This window comes from Tupaia chinensis, unplaced genomic scaffold (genome assembly GCF_000334495.1).
Source record: "Tupaia chinensis unplaced genomic scaffold, TupChi_1.0 Scaffold000161_3, whole genome shotgun sequence".
NCBI classification, from domain to species: Eukaryota; Metazoa; Chordata; class Mammalia; order Scandentia; family Tupaiidae; genus Tupaia; species Tupaia belangeri.
The window spans coordinates 604,877-622,225 of record NW_006159634.1 but is presented as its reverse complement, the minus strand read 5'-3'; the positions used below and the strand labels follow the sequence as shown (position 1 = coordinate 622,225).

General features: G+C 50.6%; 1 protein-coding gene across 3 annotated transcripts in view; it reads left to right on the top strand.

Moving 5' to 3' along the window:
- Positions 1–958: 958 nt before the first annotated feature.
- URB2 (URB2 ribosome biogenesis homolog) overlaps positions 959–17,349 on the top strand; it is a 29,284-nt gene continuing 12,893 nt past the window's right edge. The window contains exons 1-8 of one of the 3 annotated variants that reach the window (XM_027770863.1): positions 959–1,112; positions 1,279–1,417; positions 3,814–3,990; positions 7,927–11,242; positions 12,809–12,969; positions 13,744–13,854; positions 15,886–16,085; positions 17,221–17,263. In XM_027770863.1, the coding sequence (XP_027626664.1) occupies positions 1,292–1,417; positions 3,814–3,990; positions 7,927–11,242; positions 12,809–12,969; positions 13,744–13,854; positions 15,886–16,085; positions 17,221–17,263 (4,134 nt within the window). In that variant the 5' untranslated portion in view covers positions 959–1,112; positions 1,279–1,291. Of the gene's footprint in view, positions 1,113–1,278; positions 1,418–3,813; positions 3,991–7,926; positions 11,243–12,808; positions 12,970–13,743; positions 13,855–15,885; positions 16,086–17,020; positions 17,264–17,349 lie in introns of all 3 variants that reach the window. The other 2 variants (XM_014586831.2, XM_006146011.3) reach the window with 2 other exon arrangements.

Genomic DNA, 17,349 nt, shown 5'->3' with positions numbered 1-17,349 from the left:
CGGCGGGCCAGGAGCTGGAGGCCAGGGAGTGCAGCTGGTGGAGCTATCGGGGCGTCTTTGTAGCTAGTTGAGCGAACTTGTAGGCACTTTGTAGCCGTCACGGTGGCCTCGTGTCGTATTGAACTTAGCGTTAAACAGTCATTAACTCGGTACTGAGCGTTTTGACAAAATAGACAGCTGACAGCACTTGTCTGTTCGTGTAACACGCTGAGGGACGATTTATCCAGTGTCCGCTCATTCGTTATGTAGTTACTGGCCGAGAATGGATTCTGAAAGTGAGTCTTTAGGGTTTAGGAAAAATGCAGGCCAACTAGCCCTGAGTAGCAAATACTTTTGGTATGACGGAATGTATTCATAGGTGGGACTGTGATCACCCCCCCATTTGTATTATTCTACTTTGTTCTTATTTATGATAATTTTGTTTCAGTATAAGTATCATGAAAATACTTCTTTCTCAAGGAACCGACTCACTTTTATATAATGAAAACGATTTAACCTAGTAGGTTTTCCCTTACTATAACTTTCAGGAAACTCAAATCCAAGTTTACCTAGTTTTCTATTAACTGTGGTTGCTGTGTTTGCTTCCTCTTGCCATTACTTATGTTTTTATTGTATTCTATTTTCACAGTCTTTTCATTGTGTAAATAACTTTTTAGAGTCTTTGGGAGTTGTGTGTAAATGTGAATGAGTAAAATAGAAAGTTATAGTAGGAAGTTGCTGTTGCAACTGATATGACAGTATTCCTTTTGGGACTGGATTAATATATTTCTTTTTCAGTTGGAGGAATACTACATTCTCCAAGTATTGTTCTTTGAATTACTTAAGGGAACCAATCCTAATATATAGCGTACTATATATTATACATCCTATGTAGTATGTTTTGAAAAGTACGTTCAGAAACTTTCCTCTTTCCTTCTAAAACCAAGCTGTTCCCCCAGTTACCGGAACACTTGGAGTTCTGCCTGGCCGAATTCCTGCACCCTCTCTTCATGGATGTGATGTTCGCGCACAGCAGGCGTACTTGTGATCCGTCTTCTCTGTGTGTGTGATCCGTGGTCTGCCTGCTTCTGTCTGAATTTCCTCTAGAAAATTCACAGGGTCAAGCATCTTAGGTATAAACTTCCCCGATAATTTTGTGATGTGTTTTAATTCTCTCTCTCTTTTTTTTTTAATGAAAAAGAATGTGTATTAGGTAGACAATGAGATACCCACTGTCATGTTCTGGTGCCTATTCAGTTTGACTCCATTACAGTTTTCCCCTGTTGTTTTTCATTGTAGATAAAGCGCAGCAATGGCTGCTATTTATTCTGGCATTTCCCTTAAACTTAAGAGCAAGACAACCTCCTGGGAAGATAAACTAAAACTAGCTCACTTCGCCTGGATTTCCCACCAGTGCTTTCTCCCAAATAAAGAGCAAGTAAGTTTAAGGTGGAACATATTTTCATAGTCAAATATTGATCACTTGTGTAAACTATATACTATATACAAACTAAACATTTGTGTAGAAAAACAAATAACTTCATTGTAAAAAGTGATGAGTCAGATATTTTGTTGATAAAAGTTTCTGTTACAAACCCTCATTTAGCATTTCTTTTGGGGGGAACATTATGTCAGAATTAAGCATATGCATTAGTGAACACATTGGGAGTAGAGTTACAGAGATCCGTTCTAAGCTCTGTTTGTTTACACATCCCTAGTGACAGTCCATAGGCAATTGCTTCTGATGCTTTGTTAAGAACCTTCCGAGTTTGATCAATTTAAGGTTAGAGAGTAAAGAAGTGGTTGCATTTATATTAAGCCATTTTAGAAACAGGCTAGGTATCAAGAAAAACACTGTTTTTGGTCATGTTTTATTTCTCCAGCTTATTTAGCTAAATAAGTAGTTTCTGTGATCTGCACCATGAAATTGGATTGATGTTCCTCCTCTTGTTGGCATTAAAGAACACAGCAAAGGACAAAAGATGAACGGCAGGTGTGAAAGTGGTGGGGAGGTACGGTGCGTAGAGCAGCTCTCACACCTGGGAGTCTACACTTGGCTGCACTGGAGAGTCGAGGCAGCTTGACCTGGCAGGCGCTGCACTGGTGAGAGGACAGGGAGGCCCAGATAGGCAACTGGATCCAGGCCTGGCAGTCCTGATCCTGAGCGCTTTTGTCTTTCTGGCTTTTGTCACTATATTGACAGTCGTGCTATGAGCCAAGGCATTGCTCTCATGCTTCAACGTTTTTGTTTTTTAATTATTTTATTTATCCTTATTTATTTACTTAAATTTGACCAGAGAGGAATGGAGTAAGATAGAGAGAGAGAGGTGAGGAGGGGAGGGTAAGAAAGCTAGATGCCAGGTCCAGGACTTGAACCACGGTTGACCGTGTGGGAGCCCAGTACCCTTAACCACCGTGCCACCTGCCGGCCCTCCATTCTTCAACGTCTTATGAATAAAGAGACGTGTCACAGAACCAGCAGATGGCATAGTGGTTAAGGTGCCTGACTCCCACGTGGCTGATCACAGTTTGAGTCCTGGACCAAATGGCTTGAAACTCCCGCCTGCCGTGTGCGCGTGCATGCCAAAAATCCAGAGAGGAGAATGGAAGAGAAGGGATTGCAGTGTGGCCATCCCCCCGGGGGTGATTTCTCGCTTTCTCTCTGTCTCTCTGGAGAGTGCACTTACCCTGTAGCAAAAATCTCTAAAAAAAATAATAAATATACATGTCACAATATAATGGAAACTAACGTATGCATAGCCCTCCTTTTCAGTACACTACTTGTGTGTTATTTTATATCAGCTCACTGTCTCCTGAATGAGTTATTAAGCAGCAGGCAACATGGAAAGCCAGGGCACAAAGCCTAGTCTTTTGAATCTTAGTTGCCTTTTTTGCTTATGTGTGTGATTCATTCTGTAGTGGTTCTGGACAGTTGCTGTGCTTTTAACTCTTACAGTTGGTGTGTTTAGGGAAAGTGACAAGATATTTTACAGTCTCACCTAAAGCATTTTGTTTGCCCCAGATGAAGAACAGATTTATCCTTTTCCTTTTTTATTCTCTAATAATTAACATTTTATAATCTAACACATTTATATATATAATAATATTACCAGAAGGAAGTTTTTAAAATTAATTAATTAATTATTTTTGTTTGTTTTTTGGAGAGGTTTTTGCTATAGGGCGTGTGCGCTCGCCACAAAGACAGAGAGAGACATAGAGACAGAAAATGAGAAATCACCCCCCCAGGGGGTATGGCCACGCCACAATCCCTCACGGGATCTTGGGCACGCACGCACATGCGCCCGGCGTGAGTTTTAAGCCACTGGGTCTGGGACGCGAACCGCGGTCGACTATGTGGGAGTCCAGCGACATAGCCATTATGCTAACTGCTGGTCCCATTAATTTATTTTTTAAGAAGTTTTTGCTTTAGGACGCCTGGGCTTGCAGGGTGTTGTGGCGAGATAGACAGAGACAGTGCGAGGAAGAGTGAGAAATCCACCTGTTAGGGGGATTGGCCACATGGCAGTCCCTTCTCCATTCTCCTGACGTCTTGAGCAGCATGCACATGTGCCTGGTGTGATTTCAAGCCACCGGTCTGGGACGTGGAACCAGGTCGGCCATGTGGGAGCCCAGCCACATAACCGTTATGCCATTTGCTGACCCCACCAAAGGTTAGTTTAAAGGAGGTTTTTCTTCTTCCCTTTTTTTTTTTTTTTAAGTTGCATTTGGTTTCTCCTGAAATGTCCTATAATGTTCAATTTCTAAGTTGGCAAAAAAAAAAAAAAGAAAAGAAAAGCTTCATTTACCTCCAGAGTACGTTTTCTCCACATTCAGGTATTACTTGACTGGGCAAGACAGTCACTGGTTGCATTTTATAAGAAAAGACTTGAGCTGACGGAAGACGTTGTTGAAAGGCTTTGGATCTATATAGATAACATTCTCCACAGCAGGAAATTGCAGAACCTCCTCCAGAGTGGCAAGACGGTTACCCTTCAGATTTCCCTAGCAAAGGTAACGAACGGCCCCTCTGCTGCCCTGTGTGGTTTTGTGCATCTCTGCAGATTTCGTGTTCATGCTGGATGCCTGCTCATGTTAGGGCCGATGATGGGAAGATTCAGGGAAGGGGAGGTAGGGGTGGAGTTGTAATAACTGATGTTTACTGTCTACAGTAACAATTGTAAATCTGTATTGTATAGAATTGTATGATCTGTATTCTGATAAGACTTTCCATTGTGTCATGCTTAAGAAAAGGTTAGAAGTATTTTATGAACAGGTTGTTGACTGCTTTGTTAATTGGAAAAGGTAGCTAGTACATTTTGCTACCTTTTCCCACCATCTTTGTCTTGGCCCATAGAGAGATCAGAGGCTGAAACCTGCATAGGAATTACTCAAAGACTTTTGGCTGAAAGTAATTTTGAAGTCTCGGAAGTATGACCTTCATTGTCAAAACTGAGTATTTTGAAATACCACCTGGGTAGCTAGTTAAAATAAAACCACTACTGGGGAGCCCTTAGTGCATGCTTACTAAAGTCACATGACTAGTAAGTAGCAGAGCTGGGACTTGAATTTTTTTTTTGTTTTGTTTTGTTTTGCTTTGTTTTAAGAGGTTTTTGCTATAGGGCGAGTGCGCTCGCCAGACAGACAGACAGAGACAGAGAGACAGAAAGCGAGAAAGCACCCCCCAGGGGGGGATGGCCACGCCGCAATCCTTCTCCTCTATTCTCCTCTAGGGATCTTGGGGCACACACACATATGCGCCCGGCGTGAGTTTTAAGCCACCAGGTCCGAGACGTGAACTGTGGTCTACTACATGGGAATCCAGCAACATAGCCATTACGCTAACTGCTGATCCCCGGGACTTGAACTTAAATCTATCTGATTGCAAAGTGCGGTGTCAAACCACCATACTGTGTCACCCACATGAGTATGCAGGCTGCGAGAGAAAACTGGTAGAGACTGGTAACAGAAGAATGAAGTGGTCGAGCTCCCCATGTTTCGCAGGCTGTAGTGGCCCCCGAAGTCAGTTTCTGAACCATCCGTTTAAGAAGTAGCTCTCCCCTATCCCAGTCTCACTTTCTGTGGTTCAGTTACCTGTGGTCAACCACAGTTCAAAATAGGCAAGTCCAATACGGTAAGACCAAAATAGGTGAGTATAGTTCAATGAGGTATTTTGAGAGAGGGATCACGTCACTAACTTTCATTATAGAATGTCATCACGGTTGCTCTATTTTATTATTAGTTATCATTAACCTCGTGCTGTGCCTAATGTATAAATTCAGTTTCGTCATAGGTAGGTATCTGGAAAAGCACAGTATACAGAAGTTTTGGTTCAATCCATGGTTTCGGGTGTCCACAGTGGGTCTTGGAGCCTGTCCCTTGGGAGTAAGGAAGGATACTGTACTAGGCTGATGGTCACTGCGGTGCGGTACTCTGAGTGGCCCTTTGGAGTAGGGGAAGAAAACCTCTGTTTTAAAAAACATACATTAATCTTTAATTTTATATGTGATCTGTAATGATATAAAATAGTAATACTGCAGTATGTGTATCCAATTTATTGATAAACTATACCAATTAGGTGCCCATGTGCAAATGTTTTATTGAGGGACCAGCCGATAGCACAACGATTATGTTGCTGGACTTCCACATAGTTGACCGCAGTTCAAGTTCTAAATCTGGTGGCTTAAAACTCATACCAGGGACCAGCAGTTAGCGTAATGGCTATGTCACTGAACTCCCATGTAGTTGACTGCAGTTCGAGTCCCAGACGCGGTGGCTTAAACTCACACTAGTCGTGTGTGGGTGCTTGCCCAAGATCCTGAGAGGAGAATGGATTACAACATAGCCATCTTCCCTGAGGGGTGATTTCTTCCTTTCTGTCTCTCTGTCTCTCCAGCAAGCACGTGTGCCCTATCGCACAAATCTCTCTATTAAAACAAAAAGTTTTTATTGATAAATTATATAATCAAGAAATTGAAGATTGGGATAAGACCAGCAGTTAGTGTAATGGCTATGTCACTGGACTCCCATGTAGTTGACTGCAGTTCGAGTCCTGGATCTGGTGGCTTAAACTCACGCTGGGCACATGTGCGTGTGTGCCCAAGATCCCGAGAGGAGAATGGAGGAGAAGGGATTGTGGCATGACCATCCCCCCTGGGAGGTGATTTCTCGCTTTCTGTCTCTCTGTCTCTGTCTTTCTGGCCAGCATACATGCCCTATAGCGAAAACCTCTCCAAAAAAGAAAAAAGAAAAAAGATTGGGCCAGCCCCATGGTGTAGCAGTTAAGTGCTGTGCAGAGGGAGCTGTATACCATGTGAGCAGTTGCAGTTCAAATCCTGGTCCTGGCTGCTTGAAAAATGTGAAGGGTGCATTTGCACGTGTGTTCTAAATCTTGTAGCAATGGAGAAATGGAATAAAAAGGATTGCAGCGTGACCATGCCCTATGGGGGTGTCTCTCTGTCTCTTCATCTCTTTGCTTACCTCTGTCTCTCTGGTGAGTGCATGTGCCTTCTCACAATTAAAAAAAAAAATCGGAGAGCACTGTATTGGTGCCTTGACATTTGAAGACTGACATTTTTGCTGCAGCATTTCCAGAGTGACGCCAAAGGTCTGTGGCCCAGGCTTAGTTGAGTGGAAATAATAAAATTGATCTCTCTGAGCTACCAATCACTGAGTACCCAGGGTACAGTTGACTTTTACATGCCACCAGATTGGGAGGAAGCCACTTAGCCCATCCATGAACACAGCCTGTGACTCTGCCCGGCTCTCGTAATCGCTGGTGTTTGTGAAGTTGGGAATTTTGAGAGTGGTGGACAGTGAGTACGGATGACAACCACTGACTGGCCACATTCCCTCTTCCTCTGTTTTATTTCTTTCATGGACAGTGAAAGATGGGGTAGGGAAATGCTGGTGGGGCGGTGAGAGAAAGACGAACACTCTCAACAGGGTCTGCTGTGGTCTTTCTCCACCCCTCTCAGCCAGCCAGGACCTGGGTGTGCTGTACCGGCGTGTGCAGGTCGGCTGGGGCACTCAACCCGTGATCTTCCCATAGATCCAGTTTTGCTGATCAGTGTATTACTTCTGCCACCCAGCTGACTGTCCTTCCTGCCTTTTTTTTAAAAATTTGACCAGAGAGAGAGAGAGAGAGAGAGAGAAAGTGAGAAGGCAAGCTGCCAGGTCGGGCACTTGAACCGCAGTCAGCCATGTGAGAGTCCACGCCCTTAACTACCGTGCCACCTGCTGGCCCCTGTTCTTTCTTCCATTCCTTCCTATTGTCAGAGAGAGGGAGAGAAGAAAGTACTCACTAATGGGTGTGGTCATGCCACAGTCTCCTTTCCTCACATGTCCAACCCGGGTGGATTTGGCGCGTACCCACGCACCAGGAATGTTTTACAAGCCTCTGGGGCAAAGATTCAAACCAAGGTCACATGGGATCCAGCTTCCTGTGCGCAGTACTAAACTGCTGTGCTATGGTGCTGGCCCTCCCTTGCTTTTCTTAAGGCTGCTTTTTGCTTTGTGTTTGTGGTTGTTTGTTTTTTTTTAATAGAAAATGCTTAATTGACTATGAACAAGTATTTCGGACCACAGGCTCTGGACCCAAGTGTTCTGTCTGTTTGTTTGGTAATGCGTAGAATCACAGGTTTGAGATCTAAGAAGTGATCTTTGGTGTTCAAGCTTTCAAAATCCAGCTCCTTGGTGGGGGGTGGGCAGCAAATTTACAAAGGTACTGATGCTGTTCCAGGCTTACAGGTGGGAGTGGATTGTGAGGGATTAGAACAGGAATCCTGCCCTCTGTTGCACTCATAAGCAAATGTCAATTTTGTTAGAAGTGACCGGGCTTTTCTTTCTTGTCCGGGTGAGGAGGAGGAGTAAGTTTATTGATTCTTTGGTAATTTTTTGGTGTACATATGGGTTTAGGGTCAGTAATGAGTTTCCTCTCTTAATGTTCAGATCATAAATGAGAGGATAGCCGAACTCTCTCATTTGGAATCTCGGAGAAACGCCTGTGCCATCCTGAGTTGCTGCCAGGGCATCCTCTCCACACCGGCCCTTGCTGTCATCTACACGGCCAAGCAGGAGCTGCTGGTGGCCCTGCTGAGCCAGCTTTGTTGGGTGGCCTGCAGGCAGCCGCACGGAGCCATGGTCGCCCCGTTGTTCGAGGTCCTGCACCTGGCCCTTGGCCAGTACCGCTCCCTGCAGCAGCAGCGTGGCAACCCGAGGCGGGCCTTCATGGATGTGACCGAGCACCTGCTTCAGCCCTGCCTGGTGCTAAGGCACTTACTCTCTGTGGGCACGTGGACACAGGCTGGCCAGGGCCAGCTGCGGCAAGGTCTGAGCAGGGAGGTCAGGAGTCAGATTGAGGCTGTGCTTCGAGGTGGCGTTTTCCAGGCTGAGCTGCTCTCATCCTACAAAGAAGAGCTCTTGGACCAGCAGCAAGGCCACACGAAGACAGAAGCTGTGAAGGGTCTTCTGGCCCCCTTGGACACCGTGGTGACCAGACTGGTTGATGCCGGCTACTGTGAAGCAGCCATTCTCGTCCCAGTGGTGGCCGGCTCCATTGCCTTGCTGTATAAGCTCTTTCTTGATTCTTATTTCAAGGAGGGGAACCAGCTTCTCTGCTTCCAGGTTCTCCCCAAGCTGTTTGGTTGCCTGCGGGTTTCACAGCTGCAGCAGGGGCAGGTCAGAGCCCTGACCACGCCAGAATGGACCGCAGAGCTGTTGGCTGTGGAGCAGCTGCTCAGCTCGGTGGCCGACAACAGCATCTACAACATTGCCACTGACAGGCTGCGGCACGGCGAGGTTCAGTTCCGCTTCTACCGCCGCGTGGCCGAGCTGCTGGTCAACCATGCGCAAGCCGCCGTGCCAGCCTGGTTCCGCTGCCTCAAGATTTTGATGTCTCTGAACCATTTGATTTTGGAGCCAGACCTGGATGACCTGCTGTCTTCAGCCTGGATTGATGCAGAAGTAACAGAGTTTCGAACCAAAAAAGCCCAGGAGGCACTTATTCACACACTGTTCCAGACCTACGCCAAGCTCCGACAAGTGCCACAGTTGTTCGAGGAGGTGTTGGAGGTGCTCTGCCGCCCAGCTGCCGAGGCGCTGAGGCAGCCCGTGCTGGCCTCGGGCCCCTCCGCGGTGCTCCGTGCGTGCCTCCTGGAGCTGCCCCTCAGTCAGGTCTTGGACACGTGGTCCCTCGTGTTGGAGAAGTTCCAGGCCCTCGTCTTGCCCTCCGTGGAGAGTGACACGGACATGGCCCTGAAGTCGCTGTCACTGAGCTCGCTGCTGCACGGTGTCATGTCCAACATGCGGAGCCTTGACAGCAGCACGCCCCTGCCTGTCATCAGGCGGACACAGCGCATGATGGAGAGGATGCTGGCTGAGCTTGTGAGGCCCCTGCTGTCCCTTCTGGACCCGCCGGGCCCCAAACCTGAGCCATGGCTGCAGAAGGTGAGCGACTCTGCACTGCTACTCGCCTGCACCTGGGCCCAGGTGGACGCCATGCTCAGTCTGAACTGCAGCCAGTACTGCTCGGTGGCCGGGTCCCCGGAGGGTGCTGCCCTGGAGCTCTCCCCACTCCCATCGCTGCTTCCAGGTGTAGGAACACAGCACTGGAGGAAGGTAGAGGAGCTGACGGCTCAATGTGACTCTCTCGGCAGGTACTGCTTAGAGCAGCTCTACCTGCAGAGAATGAAAAGCACTTTAATGCATGCTGGTTTCCGGTCCGAAGCAGCCCTCCAAACTCTGAGGGCCGACGCTGCCTACATCCTTGGTTCTGGCAGAGAAAGTCTGTGTCGAAGGACAGTAGCATCCTGGGATGGCCAGGTCGGGACTGTGAATGCACTCACGTACCCTGTCGCACACTGGCACTTGGTTGTGTCAAATCTCACAGTTTTAATATCATACCTTTGTCCAGATGATGTGAGGAACTTGGCCAGAGTCCTGCTGAGAACTTTACCAGTGAGCCAAGTCCAGGAAGGCCTGGCAGAGGAAGAGCCTCATGTCTCATTGGGCAAGATCTCCACGGCCATCCTCCACAGCGCACTCTTCCCAGAGATGCAGCCCCTTCATTCTGCTTTCCTAGCGTGCGTCGCTGCAGAATGCTCAAGCATTTTGTGTTCTGGCACCCAGACTGACCTGAGCCTTCTCAGTCAGCAGCTGCCGTGGCTTTTTGAAAAGGACTACACCATCATGTCTCACTGGGAAAACAGATTTGCCAGATCTGGACCTGAAGGTGCAGAGCCAAGAGGAGAAATTGCACAGACCTTACTGTCCATGGTCCAGAGCGACTTCCCCATCTGTTTGGAGGAAGAGGAAGTGCAGAACATCCTGGGGCTCTTGGAAGTTGTCTCTGCTCTCCAGCTGGACAGCCTCTCGCCGCCCTGCCATGTGCTCTATTTCCTTCTGCTGCTGTCCATGGCTGTCACCAGGCTGGGGCGTTCTTGCTCCTCCTCCATGGCGCTCAGGTTCTGGATGACCTGCTACCGGCTTCTCGGCTGCCTGCAAAGGGGAAGAAGTGCCCGCTCAGTGTTCAGGATCATGTATGCTAGTGATGTGTTCGAGATCGTACTGACCTCCTTGTTCAAAGTCAGTAGGAGATTCTCGGTGGAGACAGACGACCCTTCCTGGCTGGAATTCCTCCAAGTGACAGGGATGTTCTTTGAGCAGCACCTGCAGATGCTCATCAACATAAAACTGAGCTTGGTGCTCAATTTTGGAAAAATCATCACATTCCTCTCAAGGTGCAAAGCAGATGTGGAGGCAGCTCCCGGCATGCAGTCGGAAAGTTCGAACTCTCTCGCCAAGCAGCTCCTCCTGGTGTCCTTAACCAAGTTGTGCCAAGTCCTGGGGCCTTTCGTGCAGGAGCGGAGGCCGCTGCAGGAGGCCCGGTCCGTGCTGCCTGAACTGCTGCAGCAGGCTGTGCTGCAGACGGGGGCCGTGCTGCGACTCTGCTCGGCCCCCGGGCGCCTGCCCACGGCCCTCATCTCCAGCGTCAGCACACTCTTACAGGCTGACCTGAGCCAGCGCCATGGGGGCGGAGGGGCCGAGGTGGCCCAGGTCCCGGGCACCACGCCGCTGTCCCACGCTGTCCTCTACCAGGACGTGTACTCCCAGTTGCTGTCGGAGCTGCCAGCTCTCGCAGGAGACGTGTCGTCTTTCCAGGCGGCCGTGCGGTTTTTAGAGCTGTTCTTTTTAACTCCAGAACTCCATCCCAAGAAGGACTCCGTTTTTACCTCCTTGTTTCATTCTATGAGAAAAGTCCTTGCAGGTAAGTGTTTTAGCTTTTAACTTGTCCTAGTTCTAGGTGATTCACACGGATCATTTCATCTTATAAGTAGGCTCTCCTGTATCAGGTCTTCAGTGCATGAATTGACACTAGCATGATGGGAAATCTGGCACGGTGGGTAGTGGGCCGGACTGTGGGGCTGGAAACTTGAGGCACATGCTTGTGCCCTGGGGTGCTGCTGGGCTGAGGCGCTGTGGCCTCGAGCTAGGTCTGGAAGAGATACCGGGGAGGAGAAGGTAGCTATGGAAGGTAGCTATGTAGGTGAGCCTGCAGAGAGCCCTTCCCTGTGCCCTACAGGGTGGCCCAAGTGGGTATCAGCTCAGAAAACAGTTGTTATAAAGGGTTTCTAGCAGGAGGACAGGCTGCCTCAATCCGGGTACAGACACCAGTGCCCTAGAAGTCCCCATGCATGTGGCGCTGCTCCACTCTGGCGTGAGTGAGGGGCCCGTCTGGTCCAGCAGACGTTCACAGGCCCATGGGCAGGGGACCGCAAGGTGCTGTGAAGGGAACCAGAGCGCTGGGCCTGTGCCCAGTTGGGAGTAGCCCTTGAAGGCTAGCCGGGGGCTCCCTGCAAAGGCACACTGACCCGGGCTCTGTGTCCTTTTCACTCCTGCCAGATCAGTGTCGGTGCTGCCTGCCCCTTTGACTGATGAGGTCATGAGTCCAGGCTCTTCCAGGTTGTTGGAAACTCGACCTAAGGTCATCCTCTGTCAAGGCCTCTGGTCCCTGGCCCCGTGGCTCTGAGGCAGGAGTCTCCAGCCCAGGAGCTGGGCCACACTCAGGGAATGTGAGGGTGAGCGAAGCTTCATCGTACTTCACAGCCACTCCCCATCGCCCGCTTCCTGCCTGGGCTCCGCCCCTGTCTGATCAGGATGGCATGAGGTTGTCATAGGAGCCATCAGCTCCTTCTAGTCGTAGGAGCACAAGTCTGGGCTCCCGCCGAGTCCGCAGCACGGCGTGCAGTTTGCTTGTATGTTACGGTGCGAGGATAACAGAAACAAGTGCACAGTTTCAGTGGTCCAGTCATCCCCAAACCACCCTTACCCCGGTCTCATGGAAAAATTATCTTCCATTAATCTGGCCCCTGGTGCCAAAAAAGTTGGGGTCTCTGCAGAGAGTAATAGACCGGGGTGCAGGAAGAGCTCTGGCAATGGGGAGTGGTCTGCTGGGGCTGACTGGCCAGAGACGGCAGCGGGTCAGGTGATCAGGGCCTCGAGCACCCTAACTGGGCTTTCTTATGAACCATGTGCCGGGGGGGATAGGGGGGCAGCCTCAGCAGGACCTCACTCTGGGATCCCCCAGCCTTTCAGCCCCCCAGAGCCGTGGGACAAGCTTGTGGCATTACAGGGAGACCTGGGAGCCAAAACCAATCCCCACGAGGCCTCCGGCACCGCAGAGCCTTGAGCTGCTGCCGTGCCGCCGCAGTGCCACCGGAAACCGGTTTTAACGGCTCTGTGGCTGCTCGTGGTCTTGCTCTGGCTGGTCTGGTTTATTTCACCTGCTCATTATCTGTCTCACCTCCACAATTTTGGGTTCTTTTCCATACAGATCCGCAGATTCCCACCCAGGTAACTCAGGATCTTGAGCCTCATCTGGGAGCCTTGTTCACCCAGATGTTGGAGGTCGGGTCGACAGAGGACTTCAGGGTGGTGATGCAGAGCATCCTCCAGGGACTGGATGTCAGGAATGCGTGGAAGGCAGACCTGCAGGTGGGCAGCCTCCTCCTGTATGGCAGCCCAAGGCAGTGGCGGCTCTGTCAGGAGGGTGTGTCTGAGATGCGCCATCCTCCCTGGAACTGAGCATGCGAACAGGAGCTTACCCTGCCAGACCCTGGGCAGGGGCCGCTCAGCTCGGGGGCCGCGGTCTTACACGGGGCTGTGGGATCACAGGCCCTCGTCCAGCAGTTTGGCTTTTCCCACTCCCTTCCAGCCCCTCTGTCAGCATAAGCATGCCCGGGGCTTGCCCCGTTAACCTGCAGCCAGGGTCGTCTCTTAGGACAGTTTCCTGACAGGCGGAGTCTCCGTGACCAGGGCTGGCCTTGTGTCTGGTGCTGTTTGGCCACATGCAGGTGTGCTCTGAGGGGACTCCACGGATTTCCGATGGGCCACGGCTCTGCTTGCCCCCTGTTCTCCTCCCTGTTTTGTTTCTTCACTCTTGGGTCGGTCCTCGACAGGCTGTCTCTTGTCACCAGGCTTCTTTTTATTTTCATTTTCAAAAGGAATTACTTATTTAATTTTAGTGATCGTTATTACTATATTTTTAATTTGCACTCACAGAGATAGAGTGAGAAAGCAAGCTCCTAGGCCTAGGACTCAAACCACAATTGGCTTTGTGGGAGTCTAGTGCCTTAACCACCATGCCACCTGCTGCCCAGCACCAGGCTTCTCAAGGGTTCTGCATCATCTTGGCACCGACGAGCAGCCCTGCCCGGGGGGAGTGCTCCTAGGCCATTTCTGTAACTCGGTCCTTCCGTTTCGCCTCAGGCCACCTTGTCTGCTGTCGCCCTGCTCAAGCTGCTCCTGAACTGCCCACTCAGCGCAGAGAAGGCGAGCTTGCTGTGGCGCGCGTGCCCCCAGATCATCACAGCCCTCGCGGTGAGTACCCCAGAGGGGCGCCTTCCAGCACAGCACCTCCTGCTGTGGAGACAGAAGTCACGCCTTGGGGCTCCGCTGCCCCGGGTGAGTGCAGAGTGTGTCGGGGCTGCTGAGTCTGTTCTCCCCGACACGGTGCCAGCACTGGGGACGGTGGGCAGAGGCGGTGCACAGGGGCGTTTAGGAGCTTCAGTGGGCACTGGATGGGCAATGATGGGATGGAGTGACGAGGCCGGGTTTCCGGAAGGTCTGTGCCGTCAGCCGTAAGATGGACTCTGGGGCTTTCTCGCCCCCACAGGATGTGCCCCCAGTTTCCTGCATTCGTGTAATAGGTGAGGGGTGCAGGGGGTGTACCCGCAGTTCCCCTGGACTCGGGGGCTTTCTCGTCCCCACAGGATGTTCAGCCAGTTTCCTGCATTCGTGTACTAGGTGAGGGGTGCAGGTGGTGTACCCGCAGTTCCCCTGGGGGCAGGGGATAGAGAATTTGCAGAATGAGACTGGTGTTGCAGTGAGCAGGTTATTGTTTTCTAGTTTCTTCTGAGGTTATTGTTATCATCCAACCCGATGTTCATTTTTAATCTGGTGGTCCCTTCACTTTTCCTTTCACTAAAACAGAAATCTGGTTTTGACTAGAACTGTCTCCATGTCCCCATGAACCTGACCTGAGTGACCTGAGTGCTCTTACACTTGGGTGCAGGGAGCAATATTCGTTTCACCTTCCTCCTCAGCCCAGATTCGAACTTGGCCCCCTGGAGAACTGCCCTGGGTCGGCACATCCCTGGGCCGATGAAGCAGGGCCTAGCGTGTCGACGCACCCTCACTATTTGCTCCTGTTCGCAGTTTTGCTGCCTTGTCATTTTCCCAAGGACCCAGAGTAGTGGGTGAGGTGTGTCATTGTCACCCAGCGTGAGTGAGGGGTGTCAGGAGAAGCACATGACTGAGTGGGGAGGGGACCCACGGCGCTGTCTCGGTGATGTGCGTGGCAGACTAGCATTGACAGGAACACCAGGCAGAACCCCCTGAGTATCTGAAGGGCATGGTGAGAAGTCTGCATGGGCGGAATCCCGGACAGGGAGCCGAGCAGACGGAAGGCCGGACCATAACGGCCTCACCAGGAGAGCAGAGACGGGCGGGCAGTCACAGGTGGCTCTCCAGGGGTGGAGGTAAGACTGGACCGTCAGGCCTCCCGAGTCTATCTGCTAGAGCAGTCGTCGGGCATCATAACTAGAGCTCATCTGTAAGGAGTTGAACGATGTTTGGTCAAGACCTGGGGAATGAATCTTTTTTAGGAGAATATTTTTGTGTGTATTTGACGTGTAATTGTCTCATGAAAAATTTACAAACCTTCTCTTTTATGAGAAATTACTTCTGGAGCTAGCAGGTGACATGGTGGTTAAGGCACTGGACTCCCACATGGCCGACCATGGGTTGAGTCCCAGACCTGGTGGCTTGCTTTCTCTCTCTCTCTCTTTCTCTCTCTCTGGTGAGCACGTATGACCTATAGCAAATTAAAATAATAATAATAAATAAAATTAAATAATTCTTTAAAAAAAGAAATTATTTCTTATCCTATTTTTTTTTAAAGTCTGTTATTTACTTCCATGAGCAGGAGAGACGGAGACAAGCAGTCACCCAACAGGGTCTTCATGCCGCGACCCACTCTGAGCCTCAGCCGCCCTGGGTCACGGCATGCATGGTCCTGGCATACTTGGGGGTTTCTGGGCACGAACCCAGAACCTTCCCATGTGGGCCAGCCTGACAAAGAGCTGCCTTACCGCTGCCCACTGCCCAGCCCCAGGAATGGCTTCTCTTAGGGGTGGATGAGGCCAGCAGAAATCGTGGGCCAAAATGGCCGGTCCACAGCAGGTCATCGTGGCTGTTGACACTGGCTCCTTGGTCTCTTCAGACCACCGTTGACGAGATCAGTTCATCCTGAAGCCCGGACACTCTTTTCTGGGCCCCTCTGTTTGGTACTACTGCTTTCTTTGGAGAGTCACCTTTGCTTTCTGTTCTTTATCCCATCTTGTCCTGTAGCTGCAAAACCGAGAGGCATGCCAGGAGCAGCCTGTGGCTCTCCGAGTGGTTGGGCCTATCTTGGACGTCCTGGCCATCTTGCTGCGGCAGGGGGAGGAGGCCATCGGCAACCCGCACCACGTCTGCCTGGCCTTCAGCATCCTGCTGACAGTGCCTCTGGACCACCTGAAGCCCCCGGAGTACGGGAGCATCTTCTCGAGGCTGCACAACGTGCTCAGGAGCAGGGAGGGGCGGGCAGTCACAGGTGGCTCTCCAGGGGTGGAGGTAAGACTGGACCGTCAGGCCTCCCGAGTCTATCTGCTAGAGCAGTCGTCGGGCATCATAACTAGAGCTCATCTGTAAGGAGTTGAACGATGTTTGGTCAAGACCTGGGGAATGAATCTTTTTTAGGAGAATATTTTTGTGTGTATTTGACGTGTAATTGTCTCATGAAAAATTTACAAACCTTCTCTTTTATGAGAAATTACTTCTGGAGCTAGCAGGTGACATGGTGGTTAAGGCACTGGACTCCCACATGGCCGACCATGGGTTGAGTCCCAGACCTGGTGGCTTGCTTTCTCTCTCTCTCTCTTTCTCTCTCTCTGGTGAGCACGTATGACCTATAGCAAATTAAAATAATAATAATAAATAAAATTAAATAATTCTTTAAAAAAAGAAATTATTTCTTATCCTATTTTTTTTTAAAGTCTGTTATTTACTTCCATGAGCAGGAGAGACGGAGACAAGCAGTCACCCAACAGGGTCTTCATGCCGCGACCCACTCTGAGCCTCAGCCGCCCTGGGTCACGGCATGCATGGTCCTGGCATACTTGGGGGTTTCTGGGCACGAACCCAGAACCTTCCCATGTGGGCCAGCCTGACAAAGAGCTGCCTTACCGCTGCCCACTGCCCAGCCCCAGGAATGGCTTCTCTTAGGGGTGGATGAGGCCAGCAGAAATCGTGGGCCAAAATGGCCGGTCCACAGCAGGTCATCGTGGCTGTTGACACTGGCTCCTTGGTCTCTTCAGACCACCGTTGACGAGATCAGTTCATCCTGAAGCCCGGACACTCTTTTCTGGGCCCCTCTGTTTGGTACTACTGCTTTCTTTGGAGAGTCACCTTTGCTTTCTGTTCTTTATCCCATCTTGTCCTGTAGCTGCAAAACCGAGAGGCATGCCAGGAGCAGCCTGTGGCTCTCCGAGTGGTTGGGCCTATCTTGGACGTCCTGGCCATCTTGCTGCGGCAGGGGGAGGAGGCCATCGGCAACCCGCACCACGTCTGCCTGGCCTTCAGCATCCTGCTGACAGTGCCTCTGGACCACCTGAAGCCCCCGGAGTACGGGAGCATCTTCTCGAGGCTGCACAACGTGCTCTTCTCCATCCTGCAGTGCCACCCCAAGGTGAGGGGTAAGGGGGAGCTGAACAGCCTTCTCTGGGAGCAGGGTGATGTAAGCCTTCAGAGAAAATGATCTGCTAAGCAAACTTT